The 22,075-nt window shown below is 35.2% G+C and overlaps 1 protein-coding gene across 3 annotated transcripts in view; it reads left to right on the forward strand.

Annotated features, from left to right (window-relative positions):
• Positions 1-22,075, forward strand: part of BLTP1 (bridge-like lipid transfer protein family member 1) — a 279,425-nt gene that overhangs the window by 198,528 nt on the left and 58,822 nt on the right. For all 3 annotated transcript variants that reach the window (XM_053574435.1, XM_053574509.1, XM_053574580.1), the window contains exons 56-64: positions 425-610; positions 2,141-2,309; positions 4,428-4,639; positions 5,756-5,954; positions 16,707-16,766; positions 18,910-19,136; positions 19,875-20,075; positions 20,264-20,394; positions 21,682-21,805. In XM_053574435.1, the coding sequence (XP_053430410.1) occupies positions 425-610; positions 2,141-2,309; positions 4,428-4,639; positions 5,756-5,954; positions 16,707-16,766; positions 18,910-19,136; positions 19,875-20,075; positions 20,264-20,394; positions 21,682-21,805 (1,509 nt within the window). The remainder of the gene's footprint in view (positions 1-424; positions 611-2,140; positions 2,310-4,427; positions 4,640-5,755; positions 5,955-16,706; positions 16,767-18,909; positions 19,137-19,874; positions 20,076-20,263; positions 20,395-21,681; positions 21,806-22,075) is intronic.

The raw sequence follows: 22,075 nt of genomic DNA on the forward strand, positions 1-22,075 counted from the left end.
CTACGGGACAGAGTGAGACCTTGTCTCTAAAAGTAAATGAATGAATGAATGAATAAGTGATTACAACTCATCTAAAAGCTTAGATGACAGTTAGCATTTTTTAGCAATAGGTATTTTTTAATTGAAGTATTTATGTTGGCTTTTTTAGACAAAATGCTGTTGCACACTTTAATAGACTATAGTATGTGTAAACATTACATTTTATGTGTACTGGGAAACCAAAAAGTTCGTATAACTCGCTTTTTTGAAATACTTAACTTTATTGCACTTGTTTAGAAGCAAACCCGCTTTTATCTCTTGAGGTGTGCCTTGAGGTACACATTTTAAAGCATAGCTGTTTTGCTTATCATTGAAAGATTGCATTTGAGTAGGTGTATTTTGTTGACTTAAGATTATTTTTTTCCTCCTAACATATAATCCCTAGGGTATTCAAGTAACAGCTACTACTCCATCAATGAGAGCTGTGAGATTTGAAACTGGGTTGATTGAACTGGAACTTTCTAACCGACTTCAAACCAAAGCTTCACCAGGAAGTAGCAGTTATCTCAAACTATTTGGTAAATGCCAAGTGGATTTAAATCTGGCATTAGGACAAATTGTCAAACATCAAGTGAGTACAGCATATATTGATATTAGAACTGTGTCTTAAATTTTGCATGTCAACTTTAACTTATGCTTTACTATATCTGCAAAAATACTTAGTTTAAGACCCTAGTTTCTGGGTCTTAAATTCTAATGAAAACTCATTTAATTTTACCTTGGCAGTTCATTAAGTATTACAGCAGCATATTGTTATAGTTTGGTGCAAATGCAGTCACATGAAACTTAACCTAGGATCTTTGTAAATATGTTTCGTATAATTTTATTATTTTATTAAACATTTTTTATTTCAATGCCTTGTGCTAACATTACTCAGTTCTTAAAATGTTAAATTTATACTTTCACAGTAGAATATTGGCAAGTTTGCATATGATAATGTTAAATATACTGTACAGGTGAAGAAATAGCATTTAATCAAATTCTCTATTTTATAAAATTAACTGTGAAGCTCATTGGAGTTTCTTTTCTTTTTATTTTGCTTTTTTTTTTTTTAACAAGAAAGTATTTTGTTTTAATAGATACTATCATGAATGAGTAAGATACCATCCCATTCCCACTAGTGCTACAAAGAAAGTATAACTAGTTCTACTCCAAAACACCCAATTATAGGGCGATGCCTGTGGCTCAGTGAGTAGGGCGCCGGCCCCATATGCCGAGGGTGGCGGGTTCAAACCCAGCCCCTGCCAAAGTGCACCAAAAAAATAGCCGGGCGTTGTGGCGGGCGCCTGTAGTCCCAGCTACTCAGGAGGCTGAGGCAAGAGAATCGCGTAAGCCCAAGAGTTAGAGGTTGCTGTGAGCCGTGTAATGCCACGGCACTCTACCGAGGGCGGTACAGTAAGACTCTGTCTCTACAAAAAAAAAAAAAAAACACCCAATTAGATTTTAAGAATTTGTAGATATAGCCTCTTGGAGATTATAGGAAGTATGAAGTCAGGAGAAAAGAAAAAGCTTTATTAGAGTATACTAATTCTTTTTCTATTAGATGTAAGAATTTCTGGCTGCAAAACAAATATTGAAGAACACAATTGCTGTTAACTAGGAATACAGGAATACAGGAGGTATAATACAGGAAGCTTATTTTGCTAAAAATAATTATGTAGATTTTTAACCTTTTTTTTCCTCTTTGATGAAACCAAGTACAATAATTTCAGTCATAGTTTCAAAATTGAATGTCTATTATGTGGGGGAGAAAATGAACTAAAATTTCATATCTCTAGAAAAAGAGTAGTTTTCTAATGGAAACACATTTTGAGAAGTTCTGATTATTTTGAAACATTTAATACATTTAATACATTGCCATTCAGAATGTCCTCCTAGCTTTTATATAAACTTTATTTATGACTTCTTATTTATCTTTTATATTGCTATTTATATTGTGTATTAATATCAAGTGTTGCATATAAGGACTATATCATTAACAATTAAAATTAAGAAAGATATATCTTAATATATGATGAACAATACTATTAATAGTATTTAGTTCTTTTTATTAAAACATTTTCCACTATTTTCTTTTACTGAGCTTTAAATTTTATTTTAGGTTTATGAGGAAGCTGGTTCTGATTTTCATCAAGTTGCCTATTTTAAAACTAGAATTGGATTAAGAAATGCCCTCAGAGAAGAAATCAGTGGTTCTTCAGATAGGGAAGCTGTACTTATTACTTTGAATAGACCAATTGTTTATGCACAGCCTGTGGCCTTTGATAGAGGTAAGATAAACCATCTTCTGGGATTTAGAAATGTTTTAGTAATGCCAGATAAAAATCATTCTCTAGTTTGCCAGTGTAAATGCTTAGCAATTAAATGTCTCCTAAATCTGAAATGCAATTTTTTAAGTTACTTTATGTTTTAAAGTTATTTTGCTTTCTACGTGGATACATTAGGATTTTCTGATTCAAAATTTTTAATTCTAATTTTTTGTTTGTTTTGATAACTAATGCACCTATTTGTGTTTTGCCACTATGTTTATCCATTTGTTCTGTAAGTATTTATAATGTGAATATTAAAAAGTGAAATTTAAAAACGGACAACAGGATCCCTGTGCAAGGAACTTTCAGTTCAATGAAAAAGAGGACAAAGTACAATGTAGTGGCTTTGTAGCAGTTCTGCACTACAAGGGCATACCACCTGCAGCCTGCCCGCCAAATGTTGATTTTGTGAGGCCTTTTCCTTCTTATCTGTAGTGTCAGATATCATAAAAAAAGTATGCACATACTTCTTTGTGTGTGTGCTAATCAACTTTCTTTAGTGTTTGTTTATTTATTGAATGGCCCAAGACAGCTCTTACTCTTCTAGTGTACAGCAGAGGAAAAAAAAGATTGGACCCCTGTTCTAGGATCTGAGGGAGTCTAACCTTGCCTGTGTTTCTTAAAAGAGACTAAGTCTTCAGATTCCACTTTTAGTTAGGAGTTCACCAGGTAGACAAGGAAAACAAAGTTTCTCTTATGTGCCTTTGTATTTCAGGGTCTGGAAAAATCCTGGCATACAGTGAGAACTAAGTAAACATTTGCCAAATTTAGAAAGAATATGAATGTATATGAGCACAGAGGTCTTAGAAAATACAGCAGTAGCTTTCATAAAGGAAAATAATGGGAACAAAGACTTAACAGGTAGATAGGGTCTAATTAATGTAGATTGGGCAGATATGTTTGAATTATATTTTAAAGGTAGTGAGGAGCCAATTTTGAAGCCATTTAAGATTTCAGTTGGTGAGGGAATAGGCTACTAATAAAATTACTGAAATTACATGAAATTACCCATTTGGCCAGTGTTACAGATAACATTTTATTTTGCTAAATCCTATGCACATATTTTTTATTTTTCATTTTACGGACCTCTCATCAGCTTTCACCTGCTTCTTTAAAGTACTGTCTACTTTTGGTGTTTTTGACACAATACAGATTTGAGTAGCAATTATTCAAAATGCTTGGGACTAGAAGTGTTTTAGAGTGTGGATTTTTTTAGATTTTGGATATTTGCATATACCTAATGAGATATCTTGGGGATGAGACCCAATTCTAAACATGAAATTCATTTATGTTTCATATATACCTTAGACAAAAAGCCCAAAGATAATTTTATATATTTTCAATAATTTGTACATGAATAGAATTTTGATTGCTTTTTGCCTATTGTCTATTTGTCACATAACATCAGTGTAGAATTCACAACTTGTGGCATCATAACAGCACTCAAAAAAGTTTTAGCTTTTGTAGCATTTTAAATTTTACATCTTCAAATTAGGCATACTCAACTTGTACTTGCTTTTCTTCCTACTTTTCTGGCCCTTCATCTTTATCTCCTTTTTAGGCTCCTCCATCTGCACACTGCTATGAAATGAAGGTTTTCCTCAAGGTTTATTTCTTGTTAACAAACTAAAATATCTTCGGCTTTTTTCTTTAAATTAAATAGTTTTAATGTATTTCGCTAGTATTATGTACCTCTTCTTCAAGAATTTTTAAAAGTGGAAACAGTAAGCGCTACAGATAAGCTCAAGTACCATATCTGGTTTTGTTTGTAGTTTTATCCCAGTACCTAGCATGTAATAGACATTTCACACATAAGTTACTGGATGAATGAATGTACCTGGATTTTCTTCTTTTCTTCTGCCATTATGGAGTTGACTGATTTTTATTTCGTTTTTTTATTTGTTGATGAAAAATGTTGACTATAGATCCTCTTAGATCCTTTCTAATTCTAACGTGACAGTTTTCTGAGAGTAATGTGTATGAATGAACAAGATTTTGCATTGTTGAGGTTTATTCACCATTAAGAATTACTGTGTTGATTTTTATTGTTTTTTTCTGCTCTGACTTAATCACCAAAAGCTGTGCTGTTTTGGCTGAATTATAAGGCTGCCTATGACAATTGGAATGAACAACGAATGGCTTTACATAAGGATATTCATATGGCTACAAAGGAAGTAGTAGATATGCTGCCTGGTATCCAGCAAACATCAGCCCAAGCCTTTGGGACTCTTTTCCTCCAGCTCACTGTCAATGATCTGGGAATTTGCCTACCTATCACAAATACTGCACAGGTACAAAAAAATCAAGTCATACACCAAGATTAAAGCCAAAGTTTTCTACTTGACCATTTCTAAGTATATAAAGTATAACGATAAACTTTTCAGGATGAGAGCTTATAACAGTTTAATAGATAGCATGTTTAGTAGACTTTAGGAGATAGCATATAAGATTGAACTATTTCAACCATTATTCATCTATAATGTATTAAATATGTATCTCATCAGATTTTTCCCTAAGGCACTCTGATGCGCTTCAAAATAGTGACAAGATTGATAACCATTTGATAACTCTTAATTTTTACTTTAATGAGAAGACTACTTTTTCAGAATTTTTGTGTTTTAGCAAAGAAATCTTTGACATAGACTTATTTATAAACTGGAAATAGAGGATATTTAAAATACTATTTAAAAGCCTTATCTGAGTAAGGATAGGAAATTCCAAAATACTTTTAAACTATAATATTTAATGGTAATGAAACTTCAAAGTTATAAATACATCTGGATAAAGCAAGAATTTTCTTTTTGTAATTTAAGACCAATTCTCATGAACATATTTTTCATGCAAATATGTATATGAGAGAGAATACTGCTGTGAACACCTGTCAGGCCAAGAAACAACAATTATGAAGTAAAATCCAGAGGTCTGTATTATTAGAATTTACTTTAACTAACCTGTGACCAGTTGTTGAATGAATTTCCTGTGACAACATGTTGAATGAATTTATCTTTTAGAATTCTGTTTGATGAGATAATGTTAAGAAAAACTTTGGGTTGAGGATGGGTATGTTTGTGTTTCAGGAAGTGAAATACGGTGTTAGAGTTTTTTAATGGCATGTTGCATAGGGCTTAGGAAGGCTGTACACACCAGGACTGTGTCATAGTGGGAGCATTCCCCATGACTAAAAGAGAGGCTTGAGATAGAAAAGTGGATAATTTCTTATTTAACTTTTCAAGGCAAGTGCATGTCACTTGAGCAGTTTAATAAAAGTTATTCCAAGCTGCTTTTTAATGAAGATTTCTAGGCTTGACCTTTTTTTTTTAGGTTTTTGTCCCCATGAATCCTGTTAGGATTTCTAAATTTAAAAATTGTTACCTTTTATCTTATGTTTTCTTTATTGTATTTTGCAGTCCAATCACACTGGAGATCTTGACACTGGTTCTGCTCTAGTATTGACCATTGAAAGTACTCTCATCACTGCTTGCTCTTCTGAGTCTCTGGTTAGCAAAGGGCATTTCAAAAACTTTTGTATCCGCTTTGCTGATGGCTTCGAGACATCATGGGATGACTGGAAACCAGAAATTCGTGGAGATTTAGTAATGAATGCCTGTAAGTGTCCTTTATTTTCTATATGAAGCTTAGAATTTTAAAAAGCAGCACATTAAGTCTCCAGTTGTAAAACTAAAGAATGTTCAGATATAGGAATGTTTTTAGACTTTGAGAAAAAACAGCTATTTCTAGTTTAAACATAACAAAACATGTTTACAAAAAACTACAGCTTTCAGTAGTTTTGGTATGTACACCAACCGATGTGTTTGATGGTATAACATTTGAAGGTTTGCTGTCTCCCTGATTTTTCTTGTGCTGGATCTACAAATGACTGGATGGAGCATCTCTGTTCCAGGGGATCTTGAGAGAAAGTGATAATTGCTTAAGATGCAATTCATCATAAAACAAAGAAGAGATTATATGATAGCCAGGACCAGGAACTCCATCTTTAATTACTATTGACATGAATAAATCCACATGTCCAAATTTGTTAGGAATACAGAGTGTAACATTTGAATTCTTCCAATTCCATTGTACTCAGGAGTTAAGCATAATTAAAGCTGTGTTTATATGCTATTTTGAAGGTTTGGGGGTTTATTTGGATCCATTTTTATATTTTAAGTATTATAGCATAGTTGGTAAAGCATCATTAATCTTAATAATGAAGAAATATTATAATTAATGAATTAAAAGCTTGTAAACTAAAATTCCTCAGCCAATCTTGGAAATTAATAATTATATTTTAGAAAGTGCTATAGTTCCATAGTTCATGCAGTATTTTTTCCTTTCTCCACTAGATGGAAATATTACCATCTGGGTCTTCCTTGAGGAATTTTGGAAGAAAAATAATGGAAAATTTTCCTTTATTTTTATAGCAATAGTTGAAGTTTTTTTTTGTTTGTTTTTTTTTTTTGTAGAGACAGAGTCTCACTGTACCGCCCTCCGGCAGAGTGCCGCGGCGTCACACGGCCCACAGCAACCTCCAACCCCTGGGCCCACGCGATTCTCCTGCCTCGGCCTCCCGAGCAGCCGGGACCACAGGCGCCCGCCACAGCGCCCGGCCACTTTTTCTTTTGTTGCAGTTTGGCCGGGGCCAGGCCTGAACCCGCCACCCTCGGCACATGGGGCCGGCTCCCCACTCACTGAGCCACAGGCGCCACCCGCAATAGTTGAAGTTTTAACATCCAATGTTGAATAAAACTTAGCTAAAATGATAGATGTATAGAAGAGGAAAATGTATAAAATGTATAGAAGAGGAAAAAATTTTTTTTCTTCTGCCCTTTTAGGTTCTATGCTGGCATCCCTATAACAAAAGATAGCTTAATGGGGAAAAAAGCAAAAGCATACAGACTTCTTTAATATAAGTTGTTTTTGTTTGTTTTTGAGACAGAGAGTCACTATGTCACCCTCAGTAGAGTGCTGTGGCATCACAGCTCACAGCAACCTCAAAGTCTTGGGCTCAAGCCATTTTCTTGCCTCAGTCTCCCAAGTAGCTGGGACTACAGGCACCCACCCCAACACCCATCTATTTTTTGTTGTTGTTGTTGTTGTTGCAGTTGTCGTTGTTTTTTAGCAGGCTCAGGCTGAGCTTGAACCCGCCACTCCCGGTGTATGTGGCTGGTGCAGTAAGTACTATACTATGGGCACCAAGCCTTTAATATAAGTTTTATGTGACATGGGAACTTTCATAAGGAAAGGAAATTCCCAAAGGAATAGTTAAATGTGAGTGTTGTTATACTAGATTTGATGAAAAAGGAGGAATTGTGGAAAAATTGAAGAGAACAAAAGGGAATATGGGTTGAGGGTAGTAAACTTGGAGAAACTTAGCAAGGCCTGTTTGTTCAGAATCCTCTCAGCATCCCTCCATTTCAGAGATAAGAATATTCCTTTCTCCTGGGTTTGAATAGGGAGGTTACGTCTCACATGAGAGTATTATGATCTGCTTCAGAGGAAAGTTAGAATTCTTCCTGCATCAACTGTATCTCAAAATCCTTCAGCTTAAATATTCCATATGCCAAGGTGACATCTTGGGGGGATGGTGTGTTCTCTACCTCTTAAATAATTTATAGGGAAAATACTAACATCTTTTTGAAATATTTTGTGTTACCGAAAAGCCTTGATACCAAATGGCTCATGCTTATTATCCAGCACCACTATTAGCCTTCATCAGAAATCTTTATATGTTATGTTACCATTTTATACAATAGTTATGCATTTTCTTTAAAAAAACACTAACTTATGCCTTTTTTTCCTTAATAAAAGGCAAAGATAAACTCACTGATTTTTATTAAGGTGACATGTTTGCCATCATTGTATTTTTTTTTCTATACCTATCTTTTTTTTTTTATTAAATCATAGCTGTGTACATTAATGCAATCATAGGGTACAATGTGCTGGTTTCATACACCATTTAAAATATTTTCATCAAACTGGCTAACATAGCCCTCACTGCTTTTTCTCAGTTATTTTGTCAAGACATTTATACTCTACACTTAGTAAATTTAACATGTACCCTTGTAAAATGCTATACCTCCTTCATGTTTATATGGATGGAGCTGGAAAATATTCATCTTAGCAAGGTATCCAAAGAATGGAAGAAAAAGTACCCAATGTACTCAGCCCTAATATGAAACTAATTTATAGCTTTCATACGAAGGCTACAACCCAATCTCAGTACAAGAATATGGGGAAGGGGGCAAGGGAGGGGGACGTAGGGTGGAAGGAGGGTAATTGGTGGGTCCACACCTAGGGTGTATCATTGTATTCATTAAAATAAGTAGAATATATTTGGAAGCAAGGAAGTATACTATCTCTTTGTTTATCTTAAACAAAGGACAAATGCAAAAGAAAATTAGAAATAAGAAAAATGACTGACTCTAATCAAAAACATATATTAAAAAAGCATCTTAGTATATATTCTACCCATAGTAAAAAACAATAACAGCCTGATAATTATGATCATCAGAATGATTTATTTTGAGTTTTAGGGGTTACTAAATGTCTTGCTCTTGTGACATGCTTATTGTTTGGGTTTCTTGGGAGGGAACCAAGGTAAGTGAGCAGAATAGTTCTTCTATTGACATAATTATAAGAATTTCAAATAACAAAATAGGCAAATTAGTTGATTAGTTTTAACAGTAAATATACTTGGATATAACTGATATTTAATATTTTTGAACAAAAATAGATGTATACAAGTCAGAAAAATAAGGAATAGTAGGATTATAACTAATGGTATTTTTACAGATTATTCTAAAACCATGACCTAGAAGAAAAAGGTGGCCCAATCAAATTTTCTTTTCTAGGTAATAATGTTTTTTGAAAAATGCAGCAAAAATTAGAAAGGATAATTTATAGGAAGAGTTCAAGGACCATGTAAGTAGATAGAAAAGATTAGGCCTATTTCACTAACGTGTAATTACATAAACCATCAGAAGTTTGAAGCATTTCAAGGTCTCTGTTAAAACCTGAGCAGCATTCAGTCATCAGAGCAGAAAAATTTCCATTCTGAATTCAGAGTAGTGATTGGTCCACGTCAGCCTTCTGTCTCTGACACGGAGACCATGGGTGTGGTATGGGGAAGAAACTAGTTGATTGCTGAGTCCTCACATTCAAGATTCAGATCTGCTCCTAAAAATTCCTTATCAATTCATCATGACTCTTTATTCTATAAATTTATATAATCATTTTTATACTTTTTAAAAATTACCTTGACCTATTGGGAATAGGAAAAATGAAAAGTTTTCTACTCCATTTTTATTTCCTATTTCTTCTTTTAACTTGGACTCAATTATGTTACTAGATTTCAAAGGTTTATCTTTTCATTCTAACATTCTTGAGTTTGAAAGGCTAATACAGTTTTTATTTTTCCAATTGTCAACCATGACTATAAAAGTGAATTGGGTGACAACTCAAGACCAAATCCAGTTCTTTCTGAATTTAGAATTTGGACATGAGACAAAAATAGCGTGTGGGTCAAAGATATAATTTAGATTTTAGAGTAATTGACATTGTCTTAAAAAAAACATGTATTAGTGTTTAATATGTGTTTAATAACAGATAGATCCTTTCTCACAAATGAAGTTGTAGGATGTTTAAATTGGGAGGATTTTTCTCCTTTGAAAAATTTTAAGGAATGACAGAAATTTATCTATTTTTTTTTTTGAAAGACAGAAATTTAATAGTAGAGTACCAAAAAAATGAATAGCAAGCCAAAAGTATAAGTAACATTTGCTTTTTCTTCACTTTAGGAATTATGTATTTATGGCATAATACAAACAACTCAGGAAAATATTCTACTTCTCTCTCCATTATCCTAAAGTGGAAATGAGACTGAGAATTTTTTTAATTTCAGATTAGCATGAGGGTACATATGATTAGGTAACATCATTTGGTTTTGTAAAATAAAGTCCCAGTTGTTTTGTCCTTCATTCAGTAAAATTGCCATATACTCGTGCATTGTACGTATTATGGGGGAGCTTGCTGACTCGTGTCCAACCCCTTCTTGGATTTAAATAAGTTTTACCTGTTAATCTACGGGTTTCAATTTAGTATTGAGTACATGTGATGCTTGATTTTCCACTGCAGTAATATTTTATGTAAGAGAGTATTCTCCAGATCTGGCCAGATTGTTACAAAAGATACAGAATCTCCATTTTTTTCTGGCCAGATTGTTACAAAAGATACAGAATCTCCATTTTTATGGCTAAATAGTATTCCATAGTATACATATGACAAAGTTTATTAGTGGGTTGAAGTGCAGTTGGGTTGTTTCCACATCTTTGCAAGTGAATTGAGCTTCTATAAACATTGGACTACAATTGTCCTTATGGTAAAATGACTTTTTTTCTTTTGGGTAGATACCTAGTAATGGGATTGTAGGACCAAACAGAAGGTCTTTGAGGACTCCCTATGCTAGTGCATTAGTGTTCCCTTCTCTTTTCCTTTCCCATCAACAGTGCATTCAGTGTTCCCTTCTCTCTGCCCCAACGTGAGCATCTGTTACTTTGGAACCTTGTGATGTGAGCCATTCTCACTGGGATTAGGTGGTTTTGATTTGCATTTCTCACATAATTAGAGATGATGAACATTTTCTCATTGTGTTGTTGGCCATTCATCTGTTCTCATGATAAAAGATTCTGTTCATATCTCCTTCCCAGTTTTTAATGAGGTTGTTTGACCTTTTCTTGTAGATTTGCTTGAGTTCTTTGTAGATTCTGGTTATTAGCCCTTAGTCAGATTTGTAGGATGTAAATACCTTCTCCCATTCTGAAGGTTGTCTCTTTGTTTTGATGATTGTGTCCTTAGCTGTGAAGAAATATTTTTTTCCCTTTTTTTTTTTTAATGGTCAGGGCTGGGTTTGAACCTGCCACCTCTGGCATATGGGGCCAGCACCCTACTCCTTTGAGCCACAGGCGCCGCCCTGTGCAGAAACTTTTTAACTTGATCAGGTCCCATTTATTTATTTTTGTTATTGTTGTGATTGCCAATAGGGTCTTCTTCATAAAATCTTTTCCTAGGCTGATAAGATTCAGATTTTTCCCCATAATTTCTTCTAGTTTCCTATCTTAGATTTAAATATTTCATCCAGTGTGAGTTAATTTTTGTAAGTGGTGACAGATTCAGGTCCATTTTCACTCTTTTACATGTGGCTTACCAGTTCGTCCAGTACCATTTGTGAAATAGGAATTCTTTTCTCCAGTGTATGCTTTTGTTTGCTTTAACGAAGGTCAGATGGCAATATGAGTCTGGTTTCATTTCTAAGTTCTCTATTCTGTTCCATAGTTCTATGTCTCTCTTTTTATGCCAAATACTATGCTGTTTTGATCATTTTTGACTTATAATCTGAAGTCTGGTAACATGACGCCTTGACATATCTTTTTATTTTGTAAAATTACATTGGCTATTCCAGTTTTTTTCTGGGTATAGATGAAATATTAAACTATTTTTTTCAAGATCTTCTAAGTATGACATTGTTATTTACATGAAGATTGCATTAAATCTGTAGATTGCTTTGGGTAGTATTGACATTGTAACAATGTTGATTTTTCCCAGCCATTAACATTGTATGCTCCTCGATCTATTAACATCCTCAGCTATTTCTTTTCTGTCAGTGTTTCAGAGTCCTTGTATAGAGATCCTTCACATCTTATGTTAAATATATTTCAAGGTATTTCACTTTCTTTGATGCTACTGTGAAAGTTATTGTGAGTTTGATTCTCAGCTTGACTGTTATTGGTGTGTATGAAGGCTACTGCTTGTGAACATTGATTTTATATTCTGAGACTGTATTTCTGTATTTCTTGATCACATCTTGGGATATTCTAAGTATAAGATCCTATTATCAGCAAAGAGGAATCATTTGATCTCTTCTATTTGGATACCCTTGATATACTTCCCTTGCCTGATTGCATTGACTAAGACTTCCAGCACTATGTTGAATAGTAGTGGTAATAGTGAATATCCTTATTTCTTTCCAGTTCTAAGCAGAAATGCTTTCAATTTTTCTCCATTCACATAGCATTGGCTGTGGGTTTGTCATAGATGATTTCTATCAGTTTAAGAAATGTCCCATGTATACCTATTTTCTTAAGTGTTCTTATCAAAAAAGGGTGCTGAATTTTTTCAAATGCTTCTTCTGCATCTATAGAGAGAGACATATAGGTTGTTTTTATTCATGTTTACATGGTGAATTATGGTTATAGATTTGCATATGTTGCACCAGCCTTGCATTCCTAGGATGAAACCCACCCAGTTGTGATGAACTATTTTTTTGATGTGTAGCTGAATTCTGTCTACTAAGATTTTATTGAGCATTTTGCATCAATATTCATTAATGATATTGGTCTATAGATTTTTGGTTTGTTGCTGTTATTGTATCCTTCCCTAGTTTTGCTATCAAAGTGATATTTGCTTTGTAGAAGCAGTTAGGGTAGATTTCTTCCTTCTTTGTGTTTTGGAAGAGGTTCTGTAGTATAGGTACAAACTCTTCTTTGAAGGTTTGATAGAATTTTGGTGTGAAATCGTCTGGTCCAAGACTTTTGTTTGTTGGAAACTTCTGCAGTTTCAGTGCTTGATGTTGGTCTGTTCTGGAGTTCTGTTGAGTCTTCCTGGTTGAGTTCTTCCTGGTTGAGTCTAGGGACATAGTGTGATTCTAGGAATTGTTCCATTTCCTTCACATTTTCAAATTTCTGGGCATAGAGTTTTTTGTAGTATTCAGTAATGATCCTTTGTAGCTCTGTGGTTTCTGTTGTCATTTCCCCTTTTTTGTTTCTGATTGAGGTTATTAGAGATCTTGCTTTTCTGTTTCTAGTTAATCTAGCCAAAACTGTATTGATTTTATTTATCTTTTTAAAGAACCACCTTTTTGTTTTGTTAATCTTCAGACTGGTTCTTTTGTTCTTGATTTCATTTAGTTCTGACCTAATTTTGATTATTTCTTCTGCTAGGTTTGAGATTCAATTGTTCTTTCTTTTCCATTAATCTGTTGATTTGTACTTTAGTTTTTTGGATGTGGGCGTTGAATTAGATAAACTCCCCTCTTACGACTGCTTTGCAGTATCCCATAGGCTTTGATAGCTTATGGGTTAATTGTCATTTTGTTTAAGGAATCTAATGATTACCATCTTTTTCTCCTCCTTGATCCAATTGTCGTTTAGCAAAAGGTTGTTTAGTTTCCATGACTATGTGAAAATGAAGGTTTCTGTTGGAGTTGAGTTCTATGTTATTCTATTGTGGTCCGTAAAGATACAAGGTATAATTTCTGTTCTTTTAAATTTGTTGAGATTTGATTTGTGTCCTCGGATATGATCAATTTTGTGGAATGATTCCTGGCTGACAAGAAAAATATGTATTCAGTAATATTGGGGTGAAATGTTCTGTATATGTCTGGTAAGCCCATTTGTTCTAAAGTTATGTTTAAGTCCATTGTTTAGTTTCTACTTGGATGATCCATCCATCCAGTTCTGTCAGTGGGAAGCTGAAACTCCCCACTATTATAGTGTTGTAAGATATCATATTGTTCAGATCAAATAGGGTACATTTTATAAATCTGGGAACATTAATGTTGAGCGCATAAATACTTAGGATTCAAACACCTTCTTGTTGTACTGTTCCCTTGGCCAGTATATAGCTTCCGTCTTTGTCTTCCTGTACTTTTGTTGCTTTAAAGCCTATTGTAACCACAAATAGGATTGTGACTCTCAATTTCTTCTGATTTCCATTTACCTGAAATGCTGTTTTCCAACCTCTTGTCCCCAGGTCTTGATATGTCCTTGGGAGTTTAATGCGTTTCCTGAAGATATCAGATATTTGGCTTATACATTTTTATCCAGTCAGCCAGCCCATACCTCTTATGTTGGGAATTCAACTCATTCACCTTTTTTGAGAGAACTGATAAATAGGGTGGAGCTTTGTTCCTCCTGTTTCGAGGTCTTTTGCCTTATTTTATCACTTGGGTCAGTGTGGAAACTAGGCTTTGTCATTTGGTTTCCGGGTGTCTCTCCTTTCCTAGTGGTCCATTGTATCAATCAGTGAATAGTACTTTTGTGTACATGTTAGACTCTTTACCCTCATGGATAACTGGAGTGCCCCAAACTTTGGGAGGGACACTGTTTTTCCCAAGGGGTTTCTTGATCTCCACCATCACCTAAATGGGGTCAACTTACAAGACAGTTCATGGCTAGGTTGGGTGAGCCTCCCTATTGGTGGGTGGTGCCTGCAGGAAGGAAAGAAGAAGCTGCTGTTCTATTTGGATTCCTGCAATAGTTCCAGTCCCTCAGGAGAAGCACTTGAATGTCCCAGGTGATAGGTGGGGCTCTGGAGTTTCTAAATGACTTCTTAATCACCATTGCAGCCAGATGGGTTGGGGAGTATAGCTGGATCGGGGAATGTATCTGGGTGACCTTGCCCTCAGCCTCCACAGAAGCTGACCAGTTTACTCATTTGGCAGAAGTTAAAGGTCTGCTACCAATTTCTGGGTGTAACACTACCAGAGGGGTGAAGTGGCCCTGTCCAGCCAAAGACTTTGTTTATGGAATCAGGTGTATCTGAAGTTCACAGACTACATATATAAGCCCTCAGTGGGCCTCATTCTTCTCCTTGCCCTCTGTTCTACAGTCTCCCCACTGCGTCTTCTGGCAGGCTGGATTCCAGTCCAGCCACATTCCCCTACAACTGTGCTGTGGGCCAGGATGTTCTCTGCCAAGGATCCCAGCCCGAGCTAAAAGTACACCCCTCTCAGCAAGAATGGTGAGAGGAAAGGGGTTCCCTGTGAGCATGTCACAGCCAGGACTGACACCACAATCTCCCCACTGATCTGCCCATGCAGGCCCTCTAATCTCCCCAGACCAAGTAGGTCAATCCCAGACCATGCCAGGGAGAGGCATACCTGTCCTGAGTTGCCCACAGGGTGCCTTACCAGGTTCTATGTCTCACCACATCGGGGCACGCCTAGCTCTGATGGAGCCACCAAGCACACAGCACCAGGGCAAATCAGCAAGCAGGAGTCACAGTCTGAGCACACCTGTAGAACCCAAATAGGAAAGGCCTGAGTTCCATACTTTGTGGAAAGCTCGGTGTTGTGGCTCAGTCATCTCTCTAGGCAGCCACAGGTTGGGGAGGGAAAGGGCAGAAAAGAGTCTTTATGGGACAGTGTTAGCAGTCTGTTCTAGAGGGCATCTGCTTTGAATGTTCAGGCCCCAGAGTCATGGAAATCATCTGGAATCTGCTAGACCCCTGTGAATCTTATAGTCTGGGCCAGAGTTGGGAACTATCTGTGTGAGCAGGGAGAAGCCTGGGGGGTTGAAGCCCCCCTTCTCCCTGGCTACAGGTGTCTCTAGGGTCATCCTCTGCTGATATCCTGCTCCTCCTTGTTCTGGTCTGCAACTTCTTCCCGTGAAATCTGTGGTAGGTTCCTGTACATTTCCCCCAGAATTACACCTGTTCTATGATTGTTTGTTAGTTGTATCTTTTTCATGCATAACTTTTCCTTCTTTATGAGATGATCTGGCAGCTCATGTCTCTGGTCAGCCATCTTAACTCCTCCCTATAAGTAACATTTGAATACCAATATAGGATTCACACTGATTTACAGAAAGACATTCCATTTAAGGCATTTGTACTATGAGTTTTAGACTGACATTTAGTTTCCATAAAGAATTACTATGAAAGGTCTTAATTCAATCTTTAAACTTTACTTTGTTGAAAAGTTGTTTCAAGAATGGTATGTTCTTTACTGTTTAAAATTATTGAATTTAATTCACCTTATTTTTGCAGCTGAAGTTATCACATTAAAGCTAGTGGTAGTAAATGTTTCAAAGTTAAAATCAAATATGTTCTGCAGACATTAAGAGAGTTAGCCATTTTTCAAATAAAATGTTCCTTATCAAAAGTGAAGAAAAAGCTGATGAATTATGACCCTAACCTAATGTGGCACTGCTTAGTTATCAGAAATTCTATTTTAAATTTTGCATTCTTAAAGTACCATACAGATTGTCATAGCATTCTCAATATTGGTCGAAAGCTAAGTAGGGTTTCAGAGATGGCCAGATATTGTAACCCAAATAAGGAAATCACATCGAGAAAGTAAACCTAAAACTGTAATTAAATTTTTAAAATCATAGAATAAAACATTGTGAGACATAGAATAGATTTTATGAATCATTAAAGTAGTCCTATCATTCTGCAGATTTGGAACTGGAATTTAGAGAGGCTAGTAATCTATTTGTATTTAGATACTCTTTCAGAGTACAATTTAATCACAAGCATATTTTTATTGAAAAAAAAAACATTTTGGGGGTGATTTTTGTGCAGGTGTAGTTCCAGATGGCACCTATGAAGTATGTTCAAGGACAACAGGACAAGCCGCAGCTGGTAGGTTCACATTCAGTATTACTTTCGCTATATGTATTGGATAGAATTCTGCCTTTATTTTAGTGGCAAGAGAATCCTTTAGCTAAGCTAATTCTGGTGTTCACTAATATTTTAAACATTTATTTTGCACAGAGTGATATAATGGACATTGGAGACTCACAATGTGGGGGCATGGGAAGTGTTAGAGATAAAAGATTCCTATGGGGTACAGTGTACACTACTCAGATGATGAGTACACCAAAAGCCCATCTTATACCACTATACAATATATATGTGTAACAGAATTCAACTTGTACCCCCAAACTTATTAAAATAAAAAAAAAGAAAGCTATTTTACAATAGTGAACTGTTGTTAAATTAGACACCTAATGTATAACATACATACTGAAAAATGTCTAGGAAAAGATGAAGATGAGTAAAATATACTTTGTGTCTTCATACATTTAAATTCTGATTATATACTTAAGGTATATGAAACAAAATTGCATTGAAATAAGTGATATGTACTATAAAATATAAAATTCCAGTTGCTACTGAAATGTACAAGAGGGAGGGAATACTTCCAAGTATAGGGTACTGGCATCAGAGAAAACCTCATAGAAGAATAAGCATTTAAACAGGGATGCAACAGATAGATAAAACACTGAGTAAGCAAAAACTGGGAGGTGTGGGCCCAAGAAAACTGAGGCAGAGAGAATAACATCAATCATGATGTTAAAGCAGAGTATCTACTTAGAGTTGTCCAATGTGGCTAGAACAGAGAATTATGTGAAAAATAAGATGAGAAAACTATTAAAGCTATACTAAGGGGTCATTGGAAAGGCTAGCGAATGATTTTGAACAAGAAGACAGATGGTGACGCTATCAAAGAAACAATTTCAAAGATTAGAGGATAGAAAAAAAACCTAGGAAACCAGTTAGTACTTAACTATGGATGTAATGTGTCTTGACTAATGTGATAGTGGAATGTAAATTTTTATTTCACTTGTTACAAATTTAACAGGGTGAGCTAAAGAGAGATATATGTTTAAGGGCTCTTAAAATGTTGAGGAACTAGAAACCAATCCAGGTAAGTAGACTTATGGGTTCTCCTTACTATTCCCTGTTAACTCCTTGAAGCCCTGGCCTCAGTGCTAACCATAAGAAAGTTCCCTTAGAAAGCACCAAGACCTATGGTCCTCATTAACACAAAACTGTGAAAAAGTTAGGAAATTGTTAGAAGAAAAGGGTAGTGACTGAAACAAACATAAAATCTTACATAAAATTCTTGTCTGGACTCTGGTTTATAAGTGACAACAACCCATTCAAACCAACTTGACCAAAAGCAGGTGCTTATTAAAAGGTTCTTGTGGGTTACAATTAAACTTAGCAATGGCTATTTCAGGAGAGAGAAGGACAGGGGTCAGTTCAGAGGCCTTCAGAAATTACTGGAATCAAGACCCCAGCTGTCACCAGGACTCTTTCTAGATCTTGTCTTTGTTTCTTCATGGCTGCTTCATTTAGAAAAACAAACAATATTTGTTTCTGATTGTCTGTGCATCTGTGTGCTTGTGTGCCTGGTAGCTTTTTTGTCTGTTTATTTGCTTGTTTGCTTTCAGCATGTTTTGTGTTTTGCTAAATCCTTGGGTTGGCTACTTTCTCTAACTCCAATTTTCACATTCAATTAGAAAAACAAACAAAAAAAAAAACCTGATGACTTCTTCCCTACGCATGGCAGGAAACGTGGTTGCTAAGAGCTCATGATACTCGTTTCCCCATTCCTAGTCATTAGAGAGGGACTAACCTTTTCTGAAGTCCAGGGAAAGATTCTTATTTTTCTAGCTTTGACCTTCACCTGGGACTGGTTGCCTAATTAATTCTGGCTAGTGAGTGAGGGTCGTGGCAGTTCTACTAGCTCTGGGATGGTGTATCAGCTTGGAGTTAGGGGGAGAAATCTGTTCACAGGAAAAGAAGGGTGCTACACAGAGGAAACAATAGATGTACACTAAACACACAGGGAGATCAATTCCATAGTCTAATGTAGCTGTGAAAGACATTAGTTAATATATACATATAACTATTACTCATTTTATCACTTAGTGTAGAATTATTTAAATTTCTATAGTCAGAACTTACTAAAAATGCCACTTCTTTATTTAAACAGAAAGTAGTAGTGCTGGAACTTGGACGCTCAATGTATTGTGGAAAATGTGTGGGATTGATGTCCATATGGATCCTAACATTGGCAAAAGACTTAATGCTCTGGGTAATACCCTTACGACACTAACAGGAGAGGAGGACATAGATGATATTGCTGACTTAAATTCAGTGAACATAGCTGACCTGTCAGATGAGGATGAAGTTGATACAATGTCTCCCACTATCCATACTGTAAGTAAACTCACTGTTAGCATTTTTCAGGACTGGTTTTTACCCTGAGACAGGGATATTATTTATTCAGTGTTATTTAATTTATTACAGTTGCTACTTGTGAAGGAAAGGAAGGGAGTAGTGGCTCCCTGTGTCTACATTTAATAATATTGTCTTTTAATTGAGTTCTTTGTTTCATAATGACTGCCATTCAACATGTACCTTAACCTACAGGTAACATAATAATACTGTTAAAAGGGAAGTACAGGCAAATATGGAGAGATAGAAAGTATATTAGTGATTGCCTAGGACTAGGAGAATAGGGAGTTGGGCCGGGGAGGGGATTGGGAAGAGACTCTTAATAGGTATGAGGTTTCTTTCTGAGTGGTAAAAAAAAAGGTTCCCAAATGAAACTGTGATGATGGTTGTACAACTTTATAAATAAACTATAAAAAGTGAATTGTACATTTTAAGTGGCTATTGTGGCATGCGAATTAAATCTCAATAAAGATGTTGAAAATAAATCTCAAAGCAAAGTGCACATACAAAATGAAAGTGTACATTTTAAAAATATGTATTTCCATCTTTATATTCTATAGTCTAAAGTTATTTAGCAGTCTAAAAGAAAATTACTTTCTGCTTTCATTCTGGTATTAATTTTTTTAATTATTTTAAACCTCTTTTAACCATTGTACCATTAAATAGTTTTGTTCTTGGAAAGAAAATTTTTAAAAATTAATATTACTGTTTATTATTTAGAATTCAGATGGAAATTCAGTAAGTGGAGATGGCCACAAGCTCACCTTTGGGCAGCGACTTGTAAATCACCTCCTAGGCCTGACACCCCCAAATCAGCGCTATTCTGTTCCTGCAGAGTATCTGTGTGACCCAGAGATGTGGGGCTCCCCTCAGTCTAGCCAGTCCCATTTGAAAGCATGCAGAGCACACTCATGGGGAAACGTAGGTAGCAACTAAATAGATTCTTTATGTAAATGAAGAGATTTGAATCAATGGAGTATTCCGATCATCTTAGATGACTTTGATTCTTGCATGCTAACTTTGATTTAAGGTGTTAATTTTGTGATAGTGTAGAGTTGCGGGGTGACTTGAGGGTGGTGGTACTGACAGTTATGATTTTGATTTTTCAGGAAGCTATAGATTATCGAAGACAAGGAGCATCTTCTAGCCAGGCAGGAGAATTTAGAGGAAGAAAAATTATGAAGCGTATAGTAGATATCAGAGAACTGAATGAACAGGCCAAAGTAATAGATGATCTTAGGTATGTATAATGGTTTTTAATTTAATACAATGTTCCTTAATAACAGAATCAAGGATGTTAAATGAGGAAGAAATGATTTGGACTAATACAAACCCTTTAGTTTATCAGTGATATCACCAGGGTTCAGAGAAGTTTAATAATTGTTCTGAGATCATACATTCATTGTAATCAAGTTAGACCTGAAATCTTTGTCTAATGCTCTTCACAACTCCTTATTTCTGAGAACGTTGTGAGTGATTTTACATCACATATATGTATTTCTGCATGTGTATGTACTTCTGTGTCTTCACATGGATATATAAATATATGCATTAGTCTTTTGCTAACATTAGTTTTTCTGGAATGCACTTTTGTGAAGGAGGAAAAAAAATTAAGTATCTCTTGTGAGTTTGACATATGTTAATTTAATCCTTACAACATTGAGTAAGAGTAGATGGCATCATCCAGTCTTTGTTGATGAGTAAATTGATTCAGAGGAGTTAAATAATAGGAATTTGAACTTGTGTCTAAATTAATTAAAAGTTTATGCTGCTTTGCCGGGGTGGGGGGCATCCTGTATTAGCATTTCTCCAGACCTGAGGTGTGAGGGTAGGATGAGCCAAGAGGTGGTAGTTAATCCTTTTTCTGTATTTTTTGCCCTTTGGATCGTACTAATACTGCCTCCCTAAGAATAAACATTTTCTTCCTAAACTCTGAATTTTTTTTTTCCAAAAGATAATGATCATGCCTCATCTTTTCTAATCTGCATACATCGCTACCTGCGGTTTTTTGTTTTTTTTTTAATATTTAAGGGCTATAACACAAATATACCCATTTTGTATAATAAAACTTGCCTAAAACTTGTTCGGCTTTCTGTAAATTATCATACAGTGATTCACATTTTCCTGTTGATGTATATTACAATTTCAGTTTTGTTTTTAGGGGGAAAAGTGACTTGAAGCAAAATATACTCTTCCTTCAAAAATCTCACCTAAAGCTTTAATTATACGTAAAATTTTACATGCAGACATTTTTCTGCAGAGTGGGTCTATAGTTTTCATGAATTGCCAAAGAGACTCTTGATGCAGCACAGAGTGAGAAAAATTTCCTCAAACATTAGAGAGAGGTGTTTTTGTTATTCGGAGAATTTTTAGAACATTTTTAATGTTTCCCAGATTGTTAAACTTATAGAGGATTTTGCCCTGTCCACAGGTAATCTTTGGTATCCTAACAAGTCAAAGAATTAAAAAGGAACTAATAAAAAATCAATTTTTGTTACTTCTTTAAAATAATGTTATTTGCATCCAGAAAATTAGGTGCAAGTGAAGGAACCATAAACCAGGAAATTCAGCGTTACCAACAGTTAGAATCTGTGGCTGTGAATGACATTCGTAGAGATGTTCGTAAAAAATTACGGAGATCCAGTATGCGAGTGAGTACATATTTAAGAAGAATTTTATTAAAATAGATTTTTAAAAAAGTTTTACTTTATGAAACTTATCTATGATGATGCCTATTTAATGTTGATCTCTTTTTATCTTCCATGCTAGTGATAATACCACCTGATTTTTTTTATACCATTTCTACTATATACCAAGCATTGTTTAAAGCCCTTTACATTTAACAAATCCTTTAACTCCTCACAACACCCCTGTGAAGTAGCTTGTATTATTTTCCCATTTTTAAACGTAAGGATACTGAT

This window comes from Nycticebus coucang, chromosome 1 (genome assembly GCF_027406575.1).
Source record: "Nycticebus coucang isolate mNycCou1 chromosome 1, mNycCou1.pri, whole genome shotgun sequence".
Taxonomy (NCBI): domain Eukaryota; kingdom Metazoa; phylum Chordata; class Mammalia; order Primates; family Lorisidae; genus Nycticebus; species Nycticebus coucang.